This window comes from Macrotis lagotis, chromosome 3, assembly GCF_037893015.1.
Source record: "Macrotis lagotis isolate mMagLag1 chromosome 3, bilby.v1.9.chrom.fasta, whole genome shotgun sequence".
Classification (NCBI taxonomy): Eukaryota; Metazoa; Chordata; class Mammalia; order Peramelemorphia; family Peramelidae; genus Macrotis; species Macrotis lagotis.
In genome coordinates, this window is record NC_133660.1 from 21,671,928 (window position 1) to 21,692,666 (window position 20,739).

General features: G+C 41.3%; 1 protein-coding gene across 3 annotated transcripts in view; it reads right to left on the reverse strand.

Moving 5' to 3' along the window:
* SEC24D (SEC24 homolog D, COPII coat complex component) overlaps positions 1-20,739 on the reverse strand; it is a 119,052-nt gene that overhangs the window by 20,628 nt on the left and 77,685 nt on the right. For 2 of the 3 annotated variants that reach the window (XM_074228313.1, XM_074228311.1), the window contains 6 exons: positions 18,173-18,297; positions 12,872-13,063; positions 11,661-11,754; positions 5,875-5,991; positions 4,024-4,194; positions 749-845 (listed from right to left, as the gene is read on the reverse strand). In XM_074228313.1, coding sequence (XP_074084414.1) covers positions 749-845; positions 4,024-4,194; positions 5,875-5,991; positions 11,661-11,754; positions 12,872-13,063; positions 18,173-18,297 — 796 coding nt within the window. The remainder of the gene's footprint in view (positions 1-748; positions 846-4,023; positions 4,195-5,874; positions 5,992-11,660; positions 11,755-12,871; positions 13,064-18,172; positions 18,298-20,739) is intronic. The other variant, XM_074228312.1, reaches the window with a different exon arrangement.

Below are 20,739 nucleotides of genomic sequence, written 5' to 3' on the forward strand. Positions count from 1 at the left end.
TTTAGAAAATAAGGAATTCAATACAGCTTGCAATTAGGGAATCATTTCTCTTTTAAAAGTAGAATCCATGTATAGTGAAGAGAAAGATTTGAAGCCTGAGCTTGTTAGCTATGTAATTTTTGCAATGGGGGATTTCCTCATTTGTTTAATGAGGCCTAAGATGATAGGAACATGGATTTAGTGTTAAAAAGGACCTTTGGGGTCACAGAATCCAATTCCCTCATTTTATAGATAAGAAAATTGAAATAGAGATTAATCGCATGGCTCAAGGAGACAAAGCTAGGAAATATCTGAGTAGAGATTTGAACCCAGAACCCCAAGTCCATTATCTCATGCTGGTGAGGTACTTTTGAACTTTAATGGCCATGATGCAAACATCTTTAAGTTAACTCCAGACAGACAGGATCAAACACAAAATTTGTCTTTTTTGACAACTCCTTCCTTCATTTTGGTGTAAGGGAGAATCTTGTCGCTGTGGAGAACTGAGTCAGCCTAAATTGAATGGAATTAATTTTTCCAAACACAGGCCACAGGGATTCTCATCTTAGGGATCACAAATTCTGAGCTCACTATATCCAGTTTTGTCCATTTATAGGGGAAGAAAATGGAAGTCAGATGGGGTCTGCCATATGTTCCCTACAGGGGTCCCATAGTCTCATATGATCTGGGACATCTCCCCCTCATGGCCATTAGGGAGGCTCAGAGATCATACCAATGGGAAGGCCCCTCTTGAGATTCCAATATTTACCTGTGCTGGTGCGCACCCTCATGATAGCATCAAATCCTGTGATTTTCTGGACATCGTTCCTGAGGTCATTCAAAAATGTCATGCTGTCTAAGTGCTTCTGAAAAGAACATTTTACCTATTAGTGTTCACCAGAGTGGAAAAAGCACAAGAAAAAAGACCCCACCAAGAACTCACAGATGTTTGCATTTATAATACCCCAGGGAAGCAGGGGTTAGAATGGGTGCCATTATTCCCATTTTACATATGGGAAAACTAAGGGTTAGAACAATTAGCCTTCCCAGATCTGAGAATGTTAGTCCTGGAAAGAATCTTAGAGGTAGTCTCATTCAATCACCTTATTTTACAGAGGAGGAAACCAAGGCTTAGTGCTGAGAATCCAAGTTCTTTAGGGGCTTGTTTTATCTTTTTCTCCCTAGTATCTACTACAGTGTCTTGTACACAGTAGGTATTGACAGAATCATAGAATCAGAGGTGAAAGCGATCTTAGAAGTCAATCAGCCAAGCCCCTTCGTTCTACTGAAAAAGAAACTGAACCCCAAAGAGGTTAGGTGAGCTGTCCAAGGCAAGGTAGCAAGCATCTGGGACAAGATTCAATCTTGGACCTTCTTATCACCAAGTCTTGCACCCTACCTAGCATCATTTTTATTCAGATTTTAAATACACAGGCCTCTGTTTGCTATGCTATGAAATAATTTCTGAAATTACAACTGAGAAGGGTTTGCTCCATGTCTGTATGTACTTGGAGCAGTCCTAATTCAGTTGGTCTAGGTTCTGCCAGTCAGCATTTCACACAAAGAAATCATGGAATCCTCTTGGGGAAAGTGGGAAGAACTCCCAAGTTGAGTGGACAAAATCCCCAGGAGAACATATCTTTGTGGGTGGAAGAGGGGAGTTGAGCCCAGTTGGGTTAACAGGGAAATCATACATCATTCAGGGGATGCTTTGGGCACTCTTCTTTGGGGATATTTTCTATCTTTCAAAAACATTAGAACTAAAAAGGATCCAAGGAGTCAACAAGTTCAACTTCATTTTCTAGGTGAGGAAACTGAGGCCTTTGCTCAGGGATGAGCTGGTAAATATTTAAGAATTGGGTCTTTGAAAACTGGGGACACACTTTTCAGTTTTATCAGCATCATTAACATTTTCTCCATCACTTTTTTAAGCCTGGATAACCAACAACACAATAAATTAAACCCTGGTTTGTAGCATTTGCCAATTTGCTCACAACTGAAAATTTAACAATTGCTCTTGAAGACTTGGTGTAAGTTGTCTTTTCAAAGTTAAGACTTCCTGGATACTCACTTTGTTGCCAATTGTTAGATGTATTAAAAATACCTTTAATTCACGTTTTAATTCTACTGCCCATTTTGTAATTCATCTCATGTACTTCCAAGGCCAAAGAATTTGCCACGCAATGACTCAGTGCTATATCTAAGGTTCTCCACGTCACTTAGCTAAGCTAATCTATTGCTAGGACCATCCCTAAGGCCTTTCCAGTATGGTAGACTCTTCCTGAGCTTATATTCTCTTGGCATTACCTCTGAGGATTCAGGATTCTCTCCATGTCATGAGGCAGCAGAGTGGGATTTTAAAGGGTTTTTTTTTTTTGCAAGGCAAATGGGGTTAAGTGGCTTGTCCAAGGCCACACAGCTAGGTAATTATTAAGTGTCTGAGGCCACATTTGAACTCAGGTACTCCTGACTCCATGGCCAGTGCTCTATCCACTGCACCACCTAGCTGCCCCCAGAGTGGGATTTTATAGAAGAAAATGAATATCACTATGAGGACAATGGGGCAAGTTAGGTGGTGCAAGGATAAAGTGTTGGGCTTGATATCAGGAAAATTCTTCATGAATTCAAATGTGACATTGGACAAGTCACTTATCCCTTTAGTCTCAGTTTCCTCATCTGTGAAATGAGCTGAAGAAGGCAAGGTCAAACCACTCTAGTATCTCTGCCAAGAAAACCTTGAAATGGGATCACAGAGAGTGAGACATGACTGAAACAACTCAACAATAGAGAGGATATTAGAGATAATACAACCATCTTAGGTGTCAACAGGAACACTGAGGAAGTGTTAAACAGATGTAGTACAGGAAAAAAGGTGGGGCAGGAAAAAAAGTTGGGCTGATCATGTGGTGAGGGCAAGGGAGACACACAAATGGCTATGGTATCAAGAAAAACTAAGGAATGGGATGGTAAATTCAGATGACCTTCACCTTCAAAAGGGATATAGGAACACTAGCCATGAGAGTGCCCAATTATGATTAGTGACCTCTATCTTTGGAGCAGATGGATGAAATCACAGGTCCATTAGAATACAGAGTCTTCTATTGCCCAATGTATCTTTAATGAAATAAAAACCTGGATAACTAGTAGTTATCTCATTAAATCCAATGTTTATATCTTTAGTGAGTAGATCTGGGGTCCCAGGAGCTGACATCAGGTTGCCTCTGCTCCTTCCCCACTACCCACAAGACTTTGATGCATTAGGATTCTAGACTGAGAAATGTGAAGGATCTCAAATCATTTGGTCCAATGGCCTTAATTTTATAGACGATGAAACTGAGACCCAGTGGGATATTGTGGATTTCCTGGGGAAACAGAGAAATGATGCAGAATTCAAATTGGGGTCCTCAGAAATTGCTTAACTTCTCTCTCATTATTTACAAAGGCAGAGAGCTGGTCTTGACAAAGTCCAGAAATCCTTCCAGTCAAGTTGATAAACCCATGGGCCTCACTTTGCTTCTCCTGCCTCCACCCCAGCCCCAGATTGCAAGTTGAAGATCTGGTTGAGGATGCAGCTCTTCAAGTTAGAGTCTTAAAGACATGTCCAGGGCACTGAGTATGAAGTGACTGTCTAAGGCATGAAGCCAGCATGAGTCCAAGGCAGAATTTGAACCCAGGCCTTCCTGCCTCTGAGAATGACTCTCCCCTCCTAATGTTCTATGATTCTGATTTTCTTCAGTTAATATAAGCAGAATCTACATAACTGTATAGTCTAAGGTCCTTTACATCCTGTTAGTGAACATGATTCCATGGACTCTGAGGCTCAAGGAAGAGTTCCCTCAAACTGTCTGGGGCCCATTTTCTTCTTGTTTCAATGAGGCATTTGAAGCAGCAGACCATTGGTGTTTCAGTTTGTGCTCTGTCCACAAGAGGGCAGAGCCTGCACACCTATGAGGGACTGGAGACCAGATGGCATCCATTGGAAACATCTGGGTTGGCTACCCAGAAATTGTATTTATATAGCGTATCTTCGGTTGGGTTGGTTACCTGGAAACTGTTGTATTTATACAGCGTGCCTCCAGTCTGCAGGGTCACCAGGCCCACGGAGGCCACATCCACATACTGGCTGGGGAAGAGGAAGAGGTTCACGCAGCAGCCGCTGGCCACACAGTCCTTAGCCAGGGTTTCGTAGACATTGGACTGGGGCTGGAAGAGTGTCTGAAGGCAGAGACCAGGAAGAAAACTCACATACATGGAAAAAATGAATCCTCTTTTCTGAACCTTGTCCAAGAATCCAAATATCCTGACTCCTCTTGGGTGTCCTCCAACCCTCCACATCTCAGCTCCTGAAGCTTTCAGCTGAAAGCTACCTTCCCTCTGCTCATTTTCTTAAATTTAGCCTGTGGAGAATCTATTTGTATCCAGTCATCAGACTGTGCCCCTTGAGAACAGGCACTGTCTTTTGTCTTTCTTTGTAGCCCCAAAGCTTAACTCAGGATCTGGTATGCAGAAGGTGCTTAATGAATGCTTACTGAATTGAATTTGAAAGTAGCTGACTAGTTTATGGGTTCATAGATCGAGAGTCTCACAGGGCCTGTCACAGGCCAATCTTTTCCTTTGATGGAGGAAGAAAATGAGGCTCACAGGAAGGCAAAGACTGGGATCCTGTGCAGGGAGAAGGGCCTACCTGGCTGCCATCTTAGAGAGTAGAGTGAGCAAGACTGAAGGGGCCAGTCACAAAAAGACACTTCTCTCCCTGAGAGAGAACAGCAGGATAGGCATGAGACCCAGATACCTGGACCTCCACTTAGTTCAGGGGACTTCCTGGTTCTCCATGCTTTGGCCTCATCAGCTTGCCCAGAGTCTGAGGGTGGCGGGGAGCCATCTAAGAAGTCTTGGGCAGCCTCTGACTCTGCCTTTCTTTCAGCTCTGACCTCCAAGGGAAATATAGCTGTGGGATTCAGTCATTTTTCTTCTTTCTGTCTCCCTCTCCATGAGTACAGGTCTAACCATCCTCAGGAGTATGGGTCCACATTTTTCCTTTATTCAGGTCCACACCTTTTCCTTTAGTTCAGGTCCACACCATCACCATGAGCACAGGTTTATATCATCTCCATTAGTTCAGGTTCACACCATCCCTATTAGTACAGGTCTACACCATCCTTATTAGTACAAATTCACACCATCTCTATTAGAACATGCCACACCATTCTCATTATGCAATCTCTTTCTTTCTTTCTGCAATGTGATACATACAGAAAGTTCTGTGATGCTTAGACTTCTGCTGCTGTCTGAATGCAAATGTTTTTATTTTCAAAACTTCCTGGCCGTGAGAATTATTCCCTAAAGGGAACAACTTTCCATTAAAAAGTATCAATGTCCCAACAAAGTAAAATAAGTAGTTCAAGAAATACAACAAAATGATCACTGGGCCTACACAGGGACTACATTTATCTACACAGATAAATGATGTTCACCCAAGGGCAGAGAATTCCTTGGGGATATAAAATATCAAGACTCCCACAAGCAAGGAGGGGTTAGTTTGGTGCACTACTGCTGGTGGTGACCCTATATTAGTAGATTGGATGGGGTGAGAAGTATGAATTATTACCAGCTGTAGAGGAAAGAAATTAGAACCCTCTGACCCGTGACCTTCCTAAGGACTAATTTGTGACTCCAAGACCAAGAGAATTATTTGGACAAAGATGTGGCATAAATAGAATTAACTCAGTTTACATCAGAGTCAAGATACTAACTGAGAAACAAAGATACTTTTGAGAATCTGAGGCTGGGAATACAACCCTCCCCCACTTCAGTTTGAGGGGGGTTAAGAATGTTTTTGCCTCTTTAAAGAATGAAGGAATGTGGAACCCACAAAGGCTGCTGCAGGCAAAATACCTTTTCTTTGTCTGTGTTGATAAGTTTTCTGTCATCTCGATTTTTCAGTTTGCCCGGGGCCTCCGCTGTGGGCAATGAGGAATGGAAGATGTATAGCTTCCCTGGACATTCTGCTGCCTGGAATGAAGACAAAGAACATGCCTCTATTACAGCGTGCTTACTTAGAAACACCTTCATGTCCTACAGCTCTATACATTTGGGGAGCTCACAGGAGTTTTCTTACTATTAACTCTTCAGTTCAACAAACATGTATCAAACACTTGTAATATTCAGGGAGGGTGGCTAAGTGGCCCAGAGCTCTGGCCCTGGGGTTGGAAAGACCCAAGTTCAAATATACCTTCAGACACTTCCTAGTTGTGGGACCTTGGGTCAGTCACTTAACTCTGTTTGACTCAGTTCCTCTTTGTAAAATGAGCTGGAGAAGGAAATGTCAAACCAAACAAAACACAGCAAATGAAGTCATGGGGAATAGGACATGATTCAAACAATAACAACCAATATGCAGGGTATATATACCTCTAGGGCTAAGAGAATACAGATGAATTATGACAGATCCTCTCACCACAGGTTGCCTACAATCTATTAGAAAGAGCAGTTATTGGGGGTCAAAACATTTCTGAATAAGGAAATCCTTGACTGTATCTTATTTTTACACAGGATCACAGATCTAGAAAAGTAATGGACCTTAGAGAGACTTTTATCCTGGCACTATAAATCTTCCAAGATTAGTACACTCATCTGTGTGTGGGCCCTCTTCCTAAATAAAGACCACACACACACACACACACACACACACACACACACAGTCTCTAGTCTCAGATCTCAGTTTCTTCATCTATAAAATAGGGGTAGAGATTGTTGGCCTAGATGGTCCCTAAGGTCTCTTTCAGTCCTAGGTCTTTGATCATTTGACCTTAATGGGTAGTATTGATTATTAGGGATTTGCTATGGCTGAAAAAAGAAACTCAACCAATGCTGTTGGGACAAACTTTCTGAGTAAGAGCTTTTCTGCATTTTGCCAAGCTGGTCCTTGAACACTAGACCCGGAGAGGCTTTGATTAGCCCATGTTCAATGCCCTCTCTAGTTGGGCAGAAATTACATTGCTGGCCTAACCTTGAAAAATTCCAAGTTACCTCTATACCAAAAGGAAGCACCAGAATAATGTTTGCATAAGATCATGGGGTTTTTGAGATGAAAGGAAGCCTGGATTTCATGGTTGTGTAAAAGTTGAGCTAGTTACTGATTTCAGATCATCTGCCTCCAAAGCTTGTTCTACTTCCTGTTCTTTTGTGCTTTAGTAGAAGACTATCCATAAATACTTGGGTACTCCAAGGGGTTTAAGATTTCTTGGATGTGGGCACTCCCTCCAGTGGTACAGATCACAAGCTTTCCATAGAAGACTTTCATGGGAGACTTCCATCTCCCAACATGACAGTCTTTGCTCTAGGGCTTGTTCCATTCCATGGGCACCAGGGCAATACCTAGGCTACTCCTTGGCTAGCCTTGGCTCCTGACCACCTGATCCTCCTGTCTGCTTTCCTGAGCAGACATTTCCTGGATAACATCCCTTATGCCATTTTTGTACAAAGGGATCCTGGAATTTTGCTGCCACTGACTTATACAGAAATAATAAATGTGTATTTTGTCAGACACGGGATACGGAGACAAAAATGAAGCAATCTTTATCCTCAAGGAATCGACATTCTCTTGGGGAATGGGGATGAACCAAATACATAGAAAAGTAATGCTTCTAAACAAAATACAGAGAGAGTCATTTCAGGGAGGGGAGCAGCACCTGGGGGATCAGGATCTACTTCATGCAGGAGGTGGCCCCCGACTTGAACTCTGAAGGGAGCTAAGGATCCCATTGGGTAGGTGACTGGTGCCTGGGCCTGGAGTCAGAATCTCATCTTTCTGAGCTCAAATCCAACCTCAGACACTTCTAGCTGGGTGATCCAGGGCATTTGACTTCATTTAACTTGACTCAAAGTCATTTTACCCTAACTGCCTCAGTTTCCTCAACTGTCAAGTAAGCTGAGAAAGAAATGGCAAACCACTGAAATAGCCAAGAAATGGCCAAGAAAATCCCAAATGGGGTTAGACACAACCGAAAAAAATGACTAAACAACAGCAACAGGGATCCCATGAGGAGGAGAGGAAGAGGGCAGTGTGCTCCAAATCCTTGAGATAGGAGATGGAATGCTGTGTAAAGGAAATGACAAGGACTAGAATATGGGATGCCCCATTCCTGGAAAAGTCTCTTGAAGACAGATGGCAAAGGGCTCTGAAAGCAAACAGGGGAGTAGACATGTTCTCCTGGAGCCAGGAAGGGACATCTGGAGTTTTCTGCGCATATGGCAGAGAAGGAAGAGTCCAGGATGAATCCAAGGTTGTGAATCTGGGAACCTAGAAGGAAGATGGTGCCCTCCATAGAAATAGGGAAGTTAGGAAGAGGTGGCAATGTGGGGAAACAATGAGTTTTGTTTCAAATATTCTGAGTTTGAGGAGATTTGAAGGTATCCAACAGGCAGCTGGAGACATAGTTTAGAACTGGGGCAGGGAGGGGAGAGAGAGAGAGAGAGAGACAGACAGACACAGAGACATACACAGAGATATACACAGAGACAAATATAAAGACATACAATGACACAATGACAAAGAGACAGGGACGCACACACGTAAAAACAGAGAAACATACAAAGACAGACAGAGAGAAACACACACACACACACACAGAGAGAGAAAGAGAGAGAGAGAGAGAGAGAGAGAGAGAGAGAGAGTGTGACAGAGACAAAGAGAGATACACACACCGAAAGTGGAGAGACAGACAGGGATAGAGAAAGAGGGAGATAGAGACAGAAAGACATACACACAAACACACAGAGAGAGACACAGAAGGAGAGACGGAAACACAAAGAGAGTTAAAGAGAGACACACATACACTGAAAGCAGACACACACACACACACAAAACATACACAGAAAGAAGCTTGCGCCAGATGGCTGTGATTTTACAGTCAATTTCATAAGTTTAACTGAGATAAGTGGACTCATCTGTGCTCTGAGGTTCATTTTCCCTATCAAGAATTTGAGCTGAAACCCAAAGACCAAGTTTTATTCTGAGCAGGGAGCCAAGAAGTATCCAGGTGAGAGCATTTTTGGATTAAGGCTCAAGAGCTTCAAGGGACCTCAGAAGTCATCTCATTTAACACCTTCATTCTCCAGAAGATGACAGTGACTGTCCCAGGTGATAGGAGCCATCAACTTCCAAGGCAGGGTGGCTGCCATCCATAGAGGATCTCATCTCACTGCTCCCTTCCAGGCCTGTTCCTGGACATCCCACCTTGGCTGCTTCCCCAGAGAGAGCTGCATCTCTGTGACTTCCATGACTTCATTCTCTCCCAGGCATCTCAGTTCTTCCCTGAGTGCTTCACGCCTGTTGTCTTGGCTGGGCATTGCTCCCTGATACCTGCTTCACTTCTTTGGGAGCTGCCTGCAAGGGTAAGGGGGGCTCTAAAACTCTCCATGATAAAGATAGGTTAGAATTCTTTAGTCAAAACCATGCCACACCTAACTCCAGGAAGAATGTCCCTAGGTTCCGATGTAGTCTCTTCTCCTTAATCCTGGATCTTGAGCCAGAGAGTCCTAGACAAATAGCAGTGGTAGAGGCAGTTTCCTCATCTGGGAATTACCCTATAACAACAAAATTCCTTGTCTTTTTCTCATCATTTTCTTTTCCTGAAGACTGAAAGTTAAGTTCATATTGTATTTAAAGAGAAGTCCCTTTAGCCTACAAAAAATATGGCAGGTTTTAAGCAAAAAGTACAAAGGTAATTTCTTACTAAACTTTTGGCACGTTCTTGCCTGGAATTTTATGTTCCCCTATTGCCATGGAGAAAATCAATTATAGATAACTAGGAAGATCTATTTGTGTAAAAACAAAGTGGCAGTGCCATCTCCTTACTCAGTGGCAGGCTCCAGTTTTGAAGGAAGAATTGAATAAGATGTCTATTCAAAGTACTGGATCCTGGGAGTTTGGAAGCATTTATAGCAGGAAATGTAGTGTTCAAGGAGTCATGTTGGTGGCTTTCAGAGACTTTCAGAGAAAACATGCAAAAGACCTTTTCAAAGAGTCCCTCTTTATCTTTCTGACAGCCCCACTGGGATGCAGACTCTGTTGGTTTCCACCCCATCTGCTGGCTCTAGGAAGTTTATTACTCCTGATGATTATAGAGATTTTCCTTGGCAGCGATCAAAGAGCAAGCAAAGATATCATTCCCACGAGAGAGGAAAGTTTCCAAAGAACTGCCATTGGTTCTTCCAGAAGAAAAACTTCTCTTTTATACTCTTCTACTTGGGTTCCTTGGCCTTCAGCCCTGGGCTTATTAATAGCCTCTTTACCAATCCCAGCTCTGCCATTTTGAAGGACGTGCCTCATGAAGGACATGAACCAAACAGGCAGCTTCCATACTTATACTTTCAAATTCTTCTGAGTCAGCTTGTGTCTTTGTGGCAGTGTCAGCTGATTTGGGAGGTGGGGATACTGTCTCCCCAATTCTATGCCCCAAAAGTCCTCCTCCAATGCCTCCTTGTGATATGGGAGTGGCCCTCTGTCCTTGAAAGGTATAGGAGAAGGTATGACAGACTCTCCCCAGCAGAGCAATCCCAGGAGGGATTCTGGGGGTCTGCCATGCAAGAACCACTATAGCTAGGCATGGAGAGACACATCATCAGCAAGTTGGCCTCAGGGATTGGATTGCTCAGCCAATTTTCTCCCTCTAGGCCTCTGCTTTCTCATCTAAAGCATGATGGGTTTCAGTTACATTAAGAGTTATTCATTTGAGGATCATGGACCCCTAAGGCTCCATAAGTAGATTTTTTTGGGGAGGGAAGGGTGTCCATGAATACAGATAGGAAAAATGACATTTTTATTTTTACTACTCTCTTGCTGAAATTTGGCCCTTCTGTCAATGATGAATGCTAAATTAGTCTGAGAACTTTTTTTTTTTTACCAGACTGCCAAAGGGGTCCAGAACAAAGAAATGATCTCTAAGGTTCTTTGGAGCAATCAGTCAGGGGCACATCTCCTGAGGCACACACAATTTTAAACTATTATTAAATTAAAAAGAATTCATTTTAATTTTAAACTATGACTTCACTTGGCAGAGATGGAAGCAAGTGAAGTGACTTCACTATAACATACAGATGACAAGTAGTAGAGAGCCAGTCTCATTGGTTGTCAGTGTATCCATGGTGGATGCTTGGCATACAGTAAGGACTTAATATATGCTTGTTTATTGAGTGATTGGAATTTGGATTCAACTCCCTTGACTCCAAACTTTTTTTCTTTTTTTTTAGATTTTTAAAGGCAATGGGGTTAAGTGGCTTGCCCAAGGCCACACGGCTAGATAATTACTGAGTGTCTGAGGTCGGATTTGAGACTCCAAACTTAATCCTGCATCTTGGACCAGAGATTCCTAGACAAATAGCAGTGGTAGAGGCAGTTTTCTCATCTGGGAATTTCTCTACTTCTCTTTCCAGGCAGAGAATTTTCCCTTTTATTGCACAGGGGGCCAAGGTCTTGAGACAGGTCTGGGTATTGATGGGAAAACAAGGAAAATATGTAAATACTAGTGTTCAGGCTGGAATGTTAAGTCAGGAAGAATTTGGGAATTTTAAATGATTTTTTTTCCACCATGGCTGAATATCTAGAGTCCAACACAGACCACACAGCCAGTAGCCTTAAAAATGCAATACCAGCAAAGAGACAGAAGAGTTGTTCTGACCTTTAGGGCTTCCATGCCAGCTTGGACGACAGGAGCAAAGACTGTCTCATTCTCATTAGAGTCAGCAAAAATCTCCGGAATCTGGTCCAACAAGCTATGAGAAAAGAGTTAGGGTCATTACCAAAAAGAATCCTTAACTTTTCAGCCCCCAGCAAGTCTCCTTTTGACACTAAATCCAGGTAAGCTTTAACTATGGCAATTTGATAGATCCTGGCCCTTTGGGGAATGTCTGTGTTCCTCGACCATGAACTTAAATAATGAGATCAAAGATTTTGGAAGAAGAAACCAACAAATGAACCCCAGGCCTCCTTTTTCACTTTGTTACAGATAAATCATCTGGTGAGTTTAAGGAATTATAACATGGAGCATTGATGAGGGTCTTACTCCATCTGATTTTACAGATGAAGAAACAGAAAACCTACCCAAAGTCATAGCAATTCATAGCTGAACTGCAATTGAATTCAGGTCTTCTGTCTTTCATTGAGAGACATCATGGTACAGTGGATGGGGCACTGGACTCCAGAGGCTAGAGAGCTGGAATTATCTCATTTCCCTCATTCCCTGATGCTCACTAGCTACCTGATTCTGGGGAAGTCACCAATTTGTGACTCAGTTTCTTCATTTGCAACAGGGGCTGGAAACTCAATGATTTCTATGTTCTCTTCCAATTTTAAATCTATGAGCCTACGATTTAAGGTTAGAAGAGAAATCTTATTCAGATAGGGGTTGGGGTCAGGGGTGTGCCAGAACCAGCTAGGCCAGAACCGAAGGTGATTATTAAATTTCCAGTGTGAACATTTGGTAAATATTATAAATCAGGACTTGATTTTCTTTTGTTTGATTGAATTTTTAGATTTAAGAAAGTGATGGGAAAATGCTGATTAAATTGATTCACTGAAAAAAATAATTAAATGAAAAGTGAGCCATGTGTACATTGTTTTGTTTCAGAGAACCAGTTGATAGACATTTACCAGCATCCTCTTCAGGAGTTCCTTCTAGCTGGGAAATTATTTAAAAAAAGAAAACCCCTTCCTTTTTCAAATGAGAAACTGAAGCCCACAGAGATAAAGCAACTAACTCAAGGGTCTGTGGTTACTAAGTGATTGAGTCAGGTCTGAACCTACTGAACCTACTAAATGACACTGACTCAATCAGAGTCGAAGCAGCATTTAAAGATTAGATCTTCATTGAAAACCATGAATGTTCTTTACTTGTGAATGACGGCCTTGGCTTCTTGGTAGTTGACCAGGAAGCCATCCAAGAGAGGAACAAAGACCTCTGACACATCTGTCACCACCATCATCTGGGGCTGGGCCAAGTTGCTCTTGACATTAAAGAAGTGGAGGACTTTGTTATAGGTGACAAATCCCACCCGAATGGCAGAGGTCTCTTCTTGCTCTTCCCTGGAAACAAAACCAAGAAAGAATTGCCAGTTATTCTGCAAGTTGAGTCATGGAATGACAAGATATTGTCTGGGATTGTATACAGGAGCTGCCTACAATGCACAATGTGACTCCTCTCCAGTCTCCTCCCTCCATGATGTTTACTTTTAGACCTCTCCAAATATTTGACTTTGCCATGCTCAGATGCAGTTTCTTCTGTCCACCTGGTCCCATTTCACTGATGCATTTCCTACCCTCCCTTTAAAGCCCAAGGCAAGTGTTACCTGTTTCTGGAAGTATTTCTAATGACCTTCCACCTCTGAGTCTGCCTGCACAAAAATCTTATGTTCTCACGATCTCTAATCCACTCATCCTGGAGGGATATTGCCTTTTGAAGTTAGAGAAAAGGCTGACTGCTTCCTTGGAGAAAAAGGGAAGTCAATGAACCATGGCCTCAGGGCCATAACCAGAAAGAGAGTCTTTTGAAGAATCTGATCATGATACCCTAAATTTTCTTTTTTATTAAAAATTTTATTTTGACTTTAAACATTAAAAGGGTATTTTCCCACCAAACAGAACCCCAAAAGAATTTTCTATGAAAATGAAAATCTCTACTTCAAATCTTAAGTATCAAAATATTATAAATATGTGTGTAAAATATAAATATACATGCATTTATATGAATATATATCAAACAATTAATATTTATTAAGCACTCACTAGTGTGAGGTGCTGTGCTAAGCACAGTGTAAAACAGGTAAATCTAGTCCTTGCCCTCCCCACGGAGAAGACACCATGCAAACAAATTTATATAAAGCAAATGATATACAGGATAAGTAGGAAATATTAACAGAGAGAGGGCAATAGAATTCATTGGGAAAGACTTCCAAAGGAAGTGGGATTTTAGTTGGGACTTAAAGAAAGCTAGAGAGGCTAGCAGTAAAGCTGGAGGCAGAAGAATCTTCTAGGAATGGGGGACAGCCAGGTAAATGCCTAGAGCTGTGAGTAGTGTCTTGCTTGTAGAGTAACCAGGGGCCCAAGGTCACTGGATGGAGAGTAAGGTATAAAAAATTGGAAAAGTAAGAATGTCCAGAAGGCCTTTGAATTTGAAAGAGAGGATTTTGTGTGTATGTGTGTGTGTGTGTGAATGTGAGTGTATAAACATATAAATGCATATGAAAGAACAGAAGGGAGCATAGACTAGCAGGATAATTTTGAAAGTAATATGTATAATACATATTAGAATATATGAGAATATACATACATATATAAATATTCTACATGTGTGAATTTGAAAGAGATTTTGTATATATTATATATGTATTTTATATATTATATAAACACATATGTATATATAGTCCATATATTACTTTCAAAACTATTTTGCTAGTATGTGCTTCTTTCTTTTCTCTCTATGCATCTAAAACAAGTCCTCTGTTCCTTTAAAGGCCTACTCCCCTTTCCCCTCCCCTGCCCCCATAGAATGATACCCTACTTTACAGGATTAATTATTCTTGGTTGTAAACTTATATATTTGTCCTTTGAATATTGTATTCTGAGATAGTTGTGATGGCATATTGTGACAGGAGTGGTATCTGGTTTGTAAGTACAAGGGAAGTTTCAAACGGGAAGAAAGTTGTTTCTGGGATCTGATTGGTCCAGGAATTTGGGGTGATTTCTTGGTCACCTGAAGTAAAAAAAGGGTCAGTCTTTTTATTAGGGGTGAGTACTCCTCAGGCCTTGAAAAGAGTCCCTGCTCCCTCTACCATGCAAGTCAATTTATCTTTTTAAAAATGGACACACACACATTTTAATTCATATTAATAGGGGAGAGTGAGGAAAAGAAGAGACAGTCAGAGTGCATCTGGTTATTGTATTTGATAGTATGAGTTTGAGGAAGTGGATTTGCCCATATCTTCTTGGAACCCTGAGTAAGTTAATCCTTGCCTTCTCTGTGACTCAGTTTCCTCACCTGCATAATGAGGAAGCTCTCCAAGGTCCTTCCCTACTTGACAGTTCTTTGATCCTCTCTCTCTCTCTATATATATATCTTCTATTGTTGATTGAAAATTAAAATCCTATCTGTAGCTCCACAATAAGAAATCCTTCATCAGTAGTATGGGATGTGTGTGTGTTGGGTAAATCAGAGACATTGATTCAGGGGAGAGTTTAACCATGAGATCAACCAAGAAATGGAGCAGTTTGTCTCCCAAGGAGCTGCAAGGGGGAAAGATAAGAGGATGCCAGGTTGTATTGTGTAGTGCAGGCTGGTGGAAGAATGTGAAACTTCAGACCAGCAAACTTTCTACAACTCCACATAGGAGGAGATGGGAGGTAGGACCCATCCACCACGATGGCTCTGCCGACCCTTCCTTCCTTTGAACTCTGAGGGGATAGTAAAGATGTAGCACAGCTCCTCTAGGTCCTGCCTCCTTCCGACAGAGGTGGTATTTGTTTGCAATAGTTGATTATAGGTACATAAAAGGAAGGAGAAATGACCCCACTGAAGAATGTGGAACATGTTTTCCCATTGGGCTTGGCTATTTTTCAATGATATGAAAGAGGAAGTATCTTGGAGTTGTCTGGGTTCACTTAAGAGCTGAAATGAATGTGTTTGGAAGTACCTAATCTTAATGTCTCGGAGTATTACAAAACATCAGACTTCTCTCCATGGGAACATATTTGTGGAACCCTGATAAACAAGGAAACATTGTCCTTAAATGATTTAATCTTCAACAGGCTGAACTATTAAAACACATTGAAAAACCACATTTCACAATTCCTAATCTCTTCTTTTCTGATGTAACTCCAGGGGACATGGCAAAGGGAGATGGGGTGGGTATTACAGGGGTCTGGCTTTTTGGTCACCTTTTGGACTTTCACCCATCCTGACACAGAGGATCCCATACTTTAGTACTAACAGACTAAAAAAAAATGAGCTTTAGTATAGTTCAAAAAGTGCTTCCAGCATTTTCCAGAACACAGGCCAGTCCATCTCCAAGTCCCTCCCAACTCTAAATGTTAGCTCCCCACAAAGTGGCAAGTCCTCTGCCATTTTACATCTGAGAAAAGTGAAGCTCCAAACCACAGCACTCATCCTTCTGGGAGATGGAAGCCAAGCACTTGGCCTTCTGTCCAGCCCAGGACTGCTCGGACTTCAGCTCAGCAAGCCCTTCCCCAGAGGCTGGGGGGTCAGAGAGGCCTGAGCAGCAACTGAGTGTCCAAACATGTCTCATACAGCACGTTTTTCTTTTTCTTTCCAAAGTGCAAATGTATTGGATACCCTCCATGAACAAGAGTTTAGATGCTCTATCTGAGGGTGGGCCCATCCTTCAGGATCTATCCTACTATTCTAGACTCCACATCTGCTATGTTTCTGGCAGTCTGTTATACTTGTTTCTGTTTTCAAGATCTATCATTTCCAGCCTCCATGTGTTTGCATAGGCTGTCCCTCCTTCCTAGAATGCAGTCCCTTCTCACTTTCATGTCCTTTTATGTTTGGTTTAAATGTCACTTCCCATGGAAGATAGTTCCTGATTTCCCCAGTTTTGGGGACCCTCCCCTTCTGCCAACTGTTAATGTTTCCCTTCTCTAATTAACTCATATTCAATGGTCTTAAATTTACTGTTTATTTGCACATCCTTATCTGTGACCTTGTCATCTGCCCTGTTAGAATGTAAGTTCCCTGAGGTCAGACTTCCACCAGTCCCACTCCCTGAGAAAATGATCTGTCTCTACTCAGATTGTTCTAGAACCCACTGTTTAGCTGTATCCTTTGTCTTCATTGGGTCTCACCTTGCATTGCACTTGTCTGTACCCATTGTACTTGTCTGTATTCTTCCTCCCCCAGCCAATTCTAAGCTCCTTGGAGGGAGGAACTATGCCATCTTTCACATTCCTACTCCCAGCACAAAGTTCAGTCAGAACCATGTCTGGAGTGGGCACTTAAAAAGCTCAAGTTAAAATGGATGGAACCTACCAGGCTATAGGCTTTGTTTCTCTATTGTGTCAAAAGAAACAAACATGCTATTTAGAGTAAAAAAATGAGAAAGGGGGGACATTGGCATTACTGGGGTAATTCTGCTCAAACAAAGGCAAACAGAGAAATAAGAAGAGGCTATTTCTTAAAAATGAGATTTTTAAAAATTGCTCTTTCTGAAGTTCATGAACCTTTTTAAACCTGATCTTGGACAGGAAATGCCACTGACAGGAAGGCCATCATTGAACCATTTTGGACAAGAGAAAGTAACTAGGGCTCCAAGTCAACTTTCCATCCAAACTTCTATACTTGTTATTTCCTTTATATCACATCAGGAGCCTCTTTCACCTGATCATTGCTCATTCATAAACTGTCTGAGATTGTCAGATTAATTGTAAATAATCCCACTTAATGACTCTAAACTAACCTCCACCATATTAGAGCTTTAGGCTCTCAAGTACAAATGAGGTCTAGGGTCCGGGGGATGTTGTTCCATGTACACAGAAGCACTGAGATATGTGTGGACCTGCCAACCCTGATCCATGTCCTCAGCTGATGGAAGGAGACACAGAAGATGTGGCAGAAGCATATGAGTCAAGGGGGAGGGGAGAGGGGCTGCAGCTGGAGGACACACTGAGCTCCATCCTCTAGACCAAGAGTCCATGAAGACCTGACAATAGGGCAAGTTTTCTTAAGGATAATAGCCTCAGGGCAGATAGGTGGAGCAGTGGATAGAGCACCAGTCCTGGAGTCAGAAGGACCTGAGTTCAAATCTGGCCTCAGACACTTAATGATTACCTAGCTGTGTGACCTTGGGCAAGTCACTTAACCCCATTTGCCTTGCAAAAACAAATAAAAAAAGGACAATAACCTCATCTCCTAATTGGTTCTAATAACAAAAATACCCAGGTTATAGGATCATAAATGGAGAGCTATGGGTTGATTTGGGGCTCCCAGGAATGGTCCCTTCTAGTTCTAAATCTATCATAAGGAAAGGAGTTCTGGACTTGAAAGGAAAATCTGGATTTGAATAGTGCCTAGCTGTTTGACCATAGGCAGGTCTCTTTAGTCTATTAAAGTCATTGAAAAGTTATAATCTGCATTAGTGGAGGGAGTTCTCACTATGGGAATTTAATTTCTTGGCCTCTTACTTTGGAAGATTTTCCAGGATGGTCTTCAGTTCTTCACAGATGAGCCTGACCAGTCCATTCTTGACATTACTATAGGAAACATCAATCATGAAGATGTAGGCTGGTGGGCTGGGAGCCTTGTTGTTCTGTAGGACACAAACATATTGAGTATATTAATACAGGCACAGATCTGTCCATGGAACAATCCTAGGAACCAAAAGGCTCTAGCTTGGTCATCAAAGACTTCATCTAATATTTCATACATAAAGACTACAGAACACAACTGACCCCAGGATGTAGTTTCTTTTGCCAAAAAACAGATTATTAAGATATTATGGTTTCCTGATCCTGGGGTGAGCCTGAGGTTGGCTCACTGGGGAGTCCGTGGAATTCAAAACATCAATCCCAGTTTTAAAAAATGATTTCTCATAAACTTGAGGTTGCACATCAGTCAACTAATTAAATTTACTTAATAACTACTAACATTTAAGCTAATTCATTTTAATGCATAAAATATATGCATTAAAGATGACTTCTCAAAATGGATGACACACATAAGTTTTGCAAATATTAAAACACTAAAGAAATATAAGCTATTATTAATTATATATCAGGAGTCTTTGTTCCATTTTCTCTCTTATCCAATTATAATTTTTTTTTAGGTTTTTGCAAGGCAAATGGGGTTAAGTGGCTTGCCCAAGGTCACACAGCTAGGTAATTATTGTCTGAGGCCGGATTTGAACTCAGGTACTCCTGACTCCAGGGCTGGTGCTCTATCCACTGTGCCACCTAGCCACCCCTCCAATTATAATTAATGTATATACCCTCTTCTATTTCTTCTCCTATTTTACAATTTTAAACAATTTTAAAATAATTTTTAAACAATTTTTCTGTTTCACAATTTAAAATTTTAAAGGTCTTTCTAGATTTTTTAATATTCCTCATCCTTAGCCATCTAGATTGCATCATAGTATTCTAACACATTAATATGACACAATTTATTTAGCCATTCCAGTTTTAGACATTTAGATTGTTTCCAGTTATTTTGTGATTATAAATAATTCTGTTAAGAAAAATCTTTGGATAGTTGTTGGCTTCTGATGTTGTTCACCTTCATTTTTAAGGAGGAATAATGACAGCGTAGGATGATGTCTTGACCTGTGTGCAAATTGAATTGAAGGGAGGCAAAGTCATCAGTCTCACTCTCTCTTCCAGAGTCAATAAAGTCCAGTGGCAAAACCCAAGTTAGGGTGATGGGCAATGGCCCAGGATTCAGTGAATTACCTCAGTATCTTTGATATTTGGTCACTCTATACTCTCAGGTCTATGTCCAACAATGGAATTACTGAGTCAACAAACATGATTGCTATGAGAACTTTTCTTGAATCTCGTCATATTGAAATATCCCACAAGTTTCTAAGTTACTAGCAATGACTTAATATGCCTATTTATCTACCACCCTGGCATCTGGAATTTCTGTTTTTTGCCAGTTTGATGGATATAAGATGGTAATTCAAAGATCTTGTAAAATGTATGTCTTTGATCTGGAGCCAAATCCTTCCTGAGATGCTAATTACCTGTGTGACAAGTCATTTAACCAATTTGGATTCAGCTTTTTTGGCTGCAAAAATAAGGGAGATGGACTAGATGGTCTCCACTCATCCTTTTCAGCTCTATGATGATTAAGGAGGCCATTTCCTTCCCACCTCCCAGTGGTTTCATGCCATAGAGTCCTAAGATGATTCTCCCTGGCAAATTGTGGCTATGGTATTATGACTCAGGCATTGACCAACATAGAGAAGAAACTGGTTCAGAAACGTAGAAAATTATCCTGTACAGGGCATGGGCACAAGCTGCCCTCCCTATTGTCAGCCAGGAGCAGACAAGAACTTCTTCCTCTGGGTGCTCAAACCACCAAAGCCACTTTATTATACACTCAAGAGTCGGTACCAGAATATCTAATTGTCTTAGTGAAATTGGAGTATATTTCAATGCTCGCTTCATATAGTCAACTTTCCATCCAAACTTCCATATTTGCTATTTCCTATAGATCACATCCCATCTCCCACCTCCGAGGCCTTGCTTGGAATACAGCTTACTTTGCTCGCTTGTAAATCCAGCTCCCTTCAAGGCTTTACTCAATTAAGGCTACTGTTTGAAGCTTTTCTTAAATCTTCCTTTTCCCTGTCTCCACCCCCCTCCCCAGCCTCAGCCATGCTTCCACCATTATTTTAAATTTATTTAGTAAATATTTTATTTGTTTGTTTACTGATTTATATATTTGTTTACTGATTTACATATGTGTGGTACGTAAGCTCATTTTGGACTTGTCACAGTCTCCAAATGATTGCTGCATTAAGTGGAATGATTAACATCTGAATCATACTAAATATTGTGTGTCTTCACCCCAACTTATTTTTCAGGGCTTTAGAATGATAGTCTTAAGAGTCAGGAGACTTGAGTTCAAATTCTACCAGTCATTTACTAATTGTGTGACTCTGGGCAGGTCACTCTAACCTTTATTAGCCTCAGTTTTCTCATTTGTAAATGGGGATAATAATAACCTCTACTTTTCAGGGTTGTTGTGA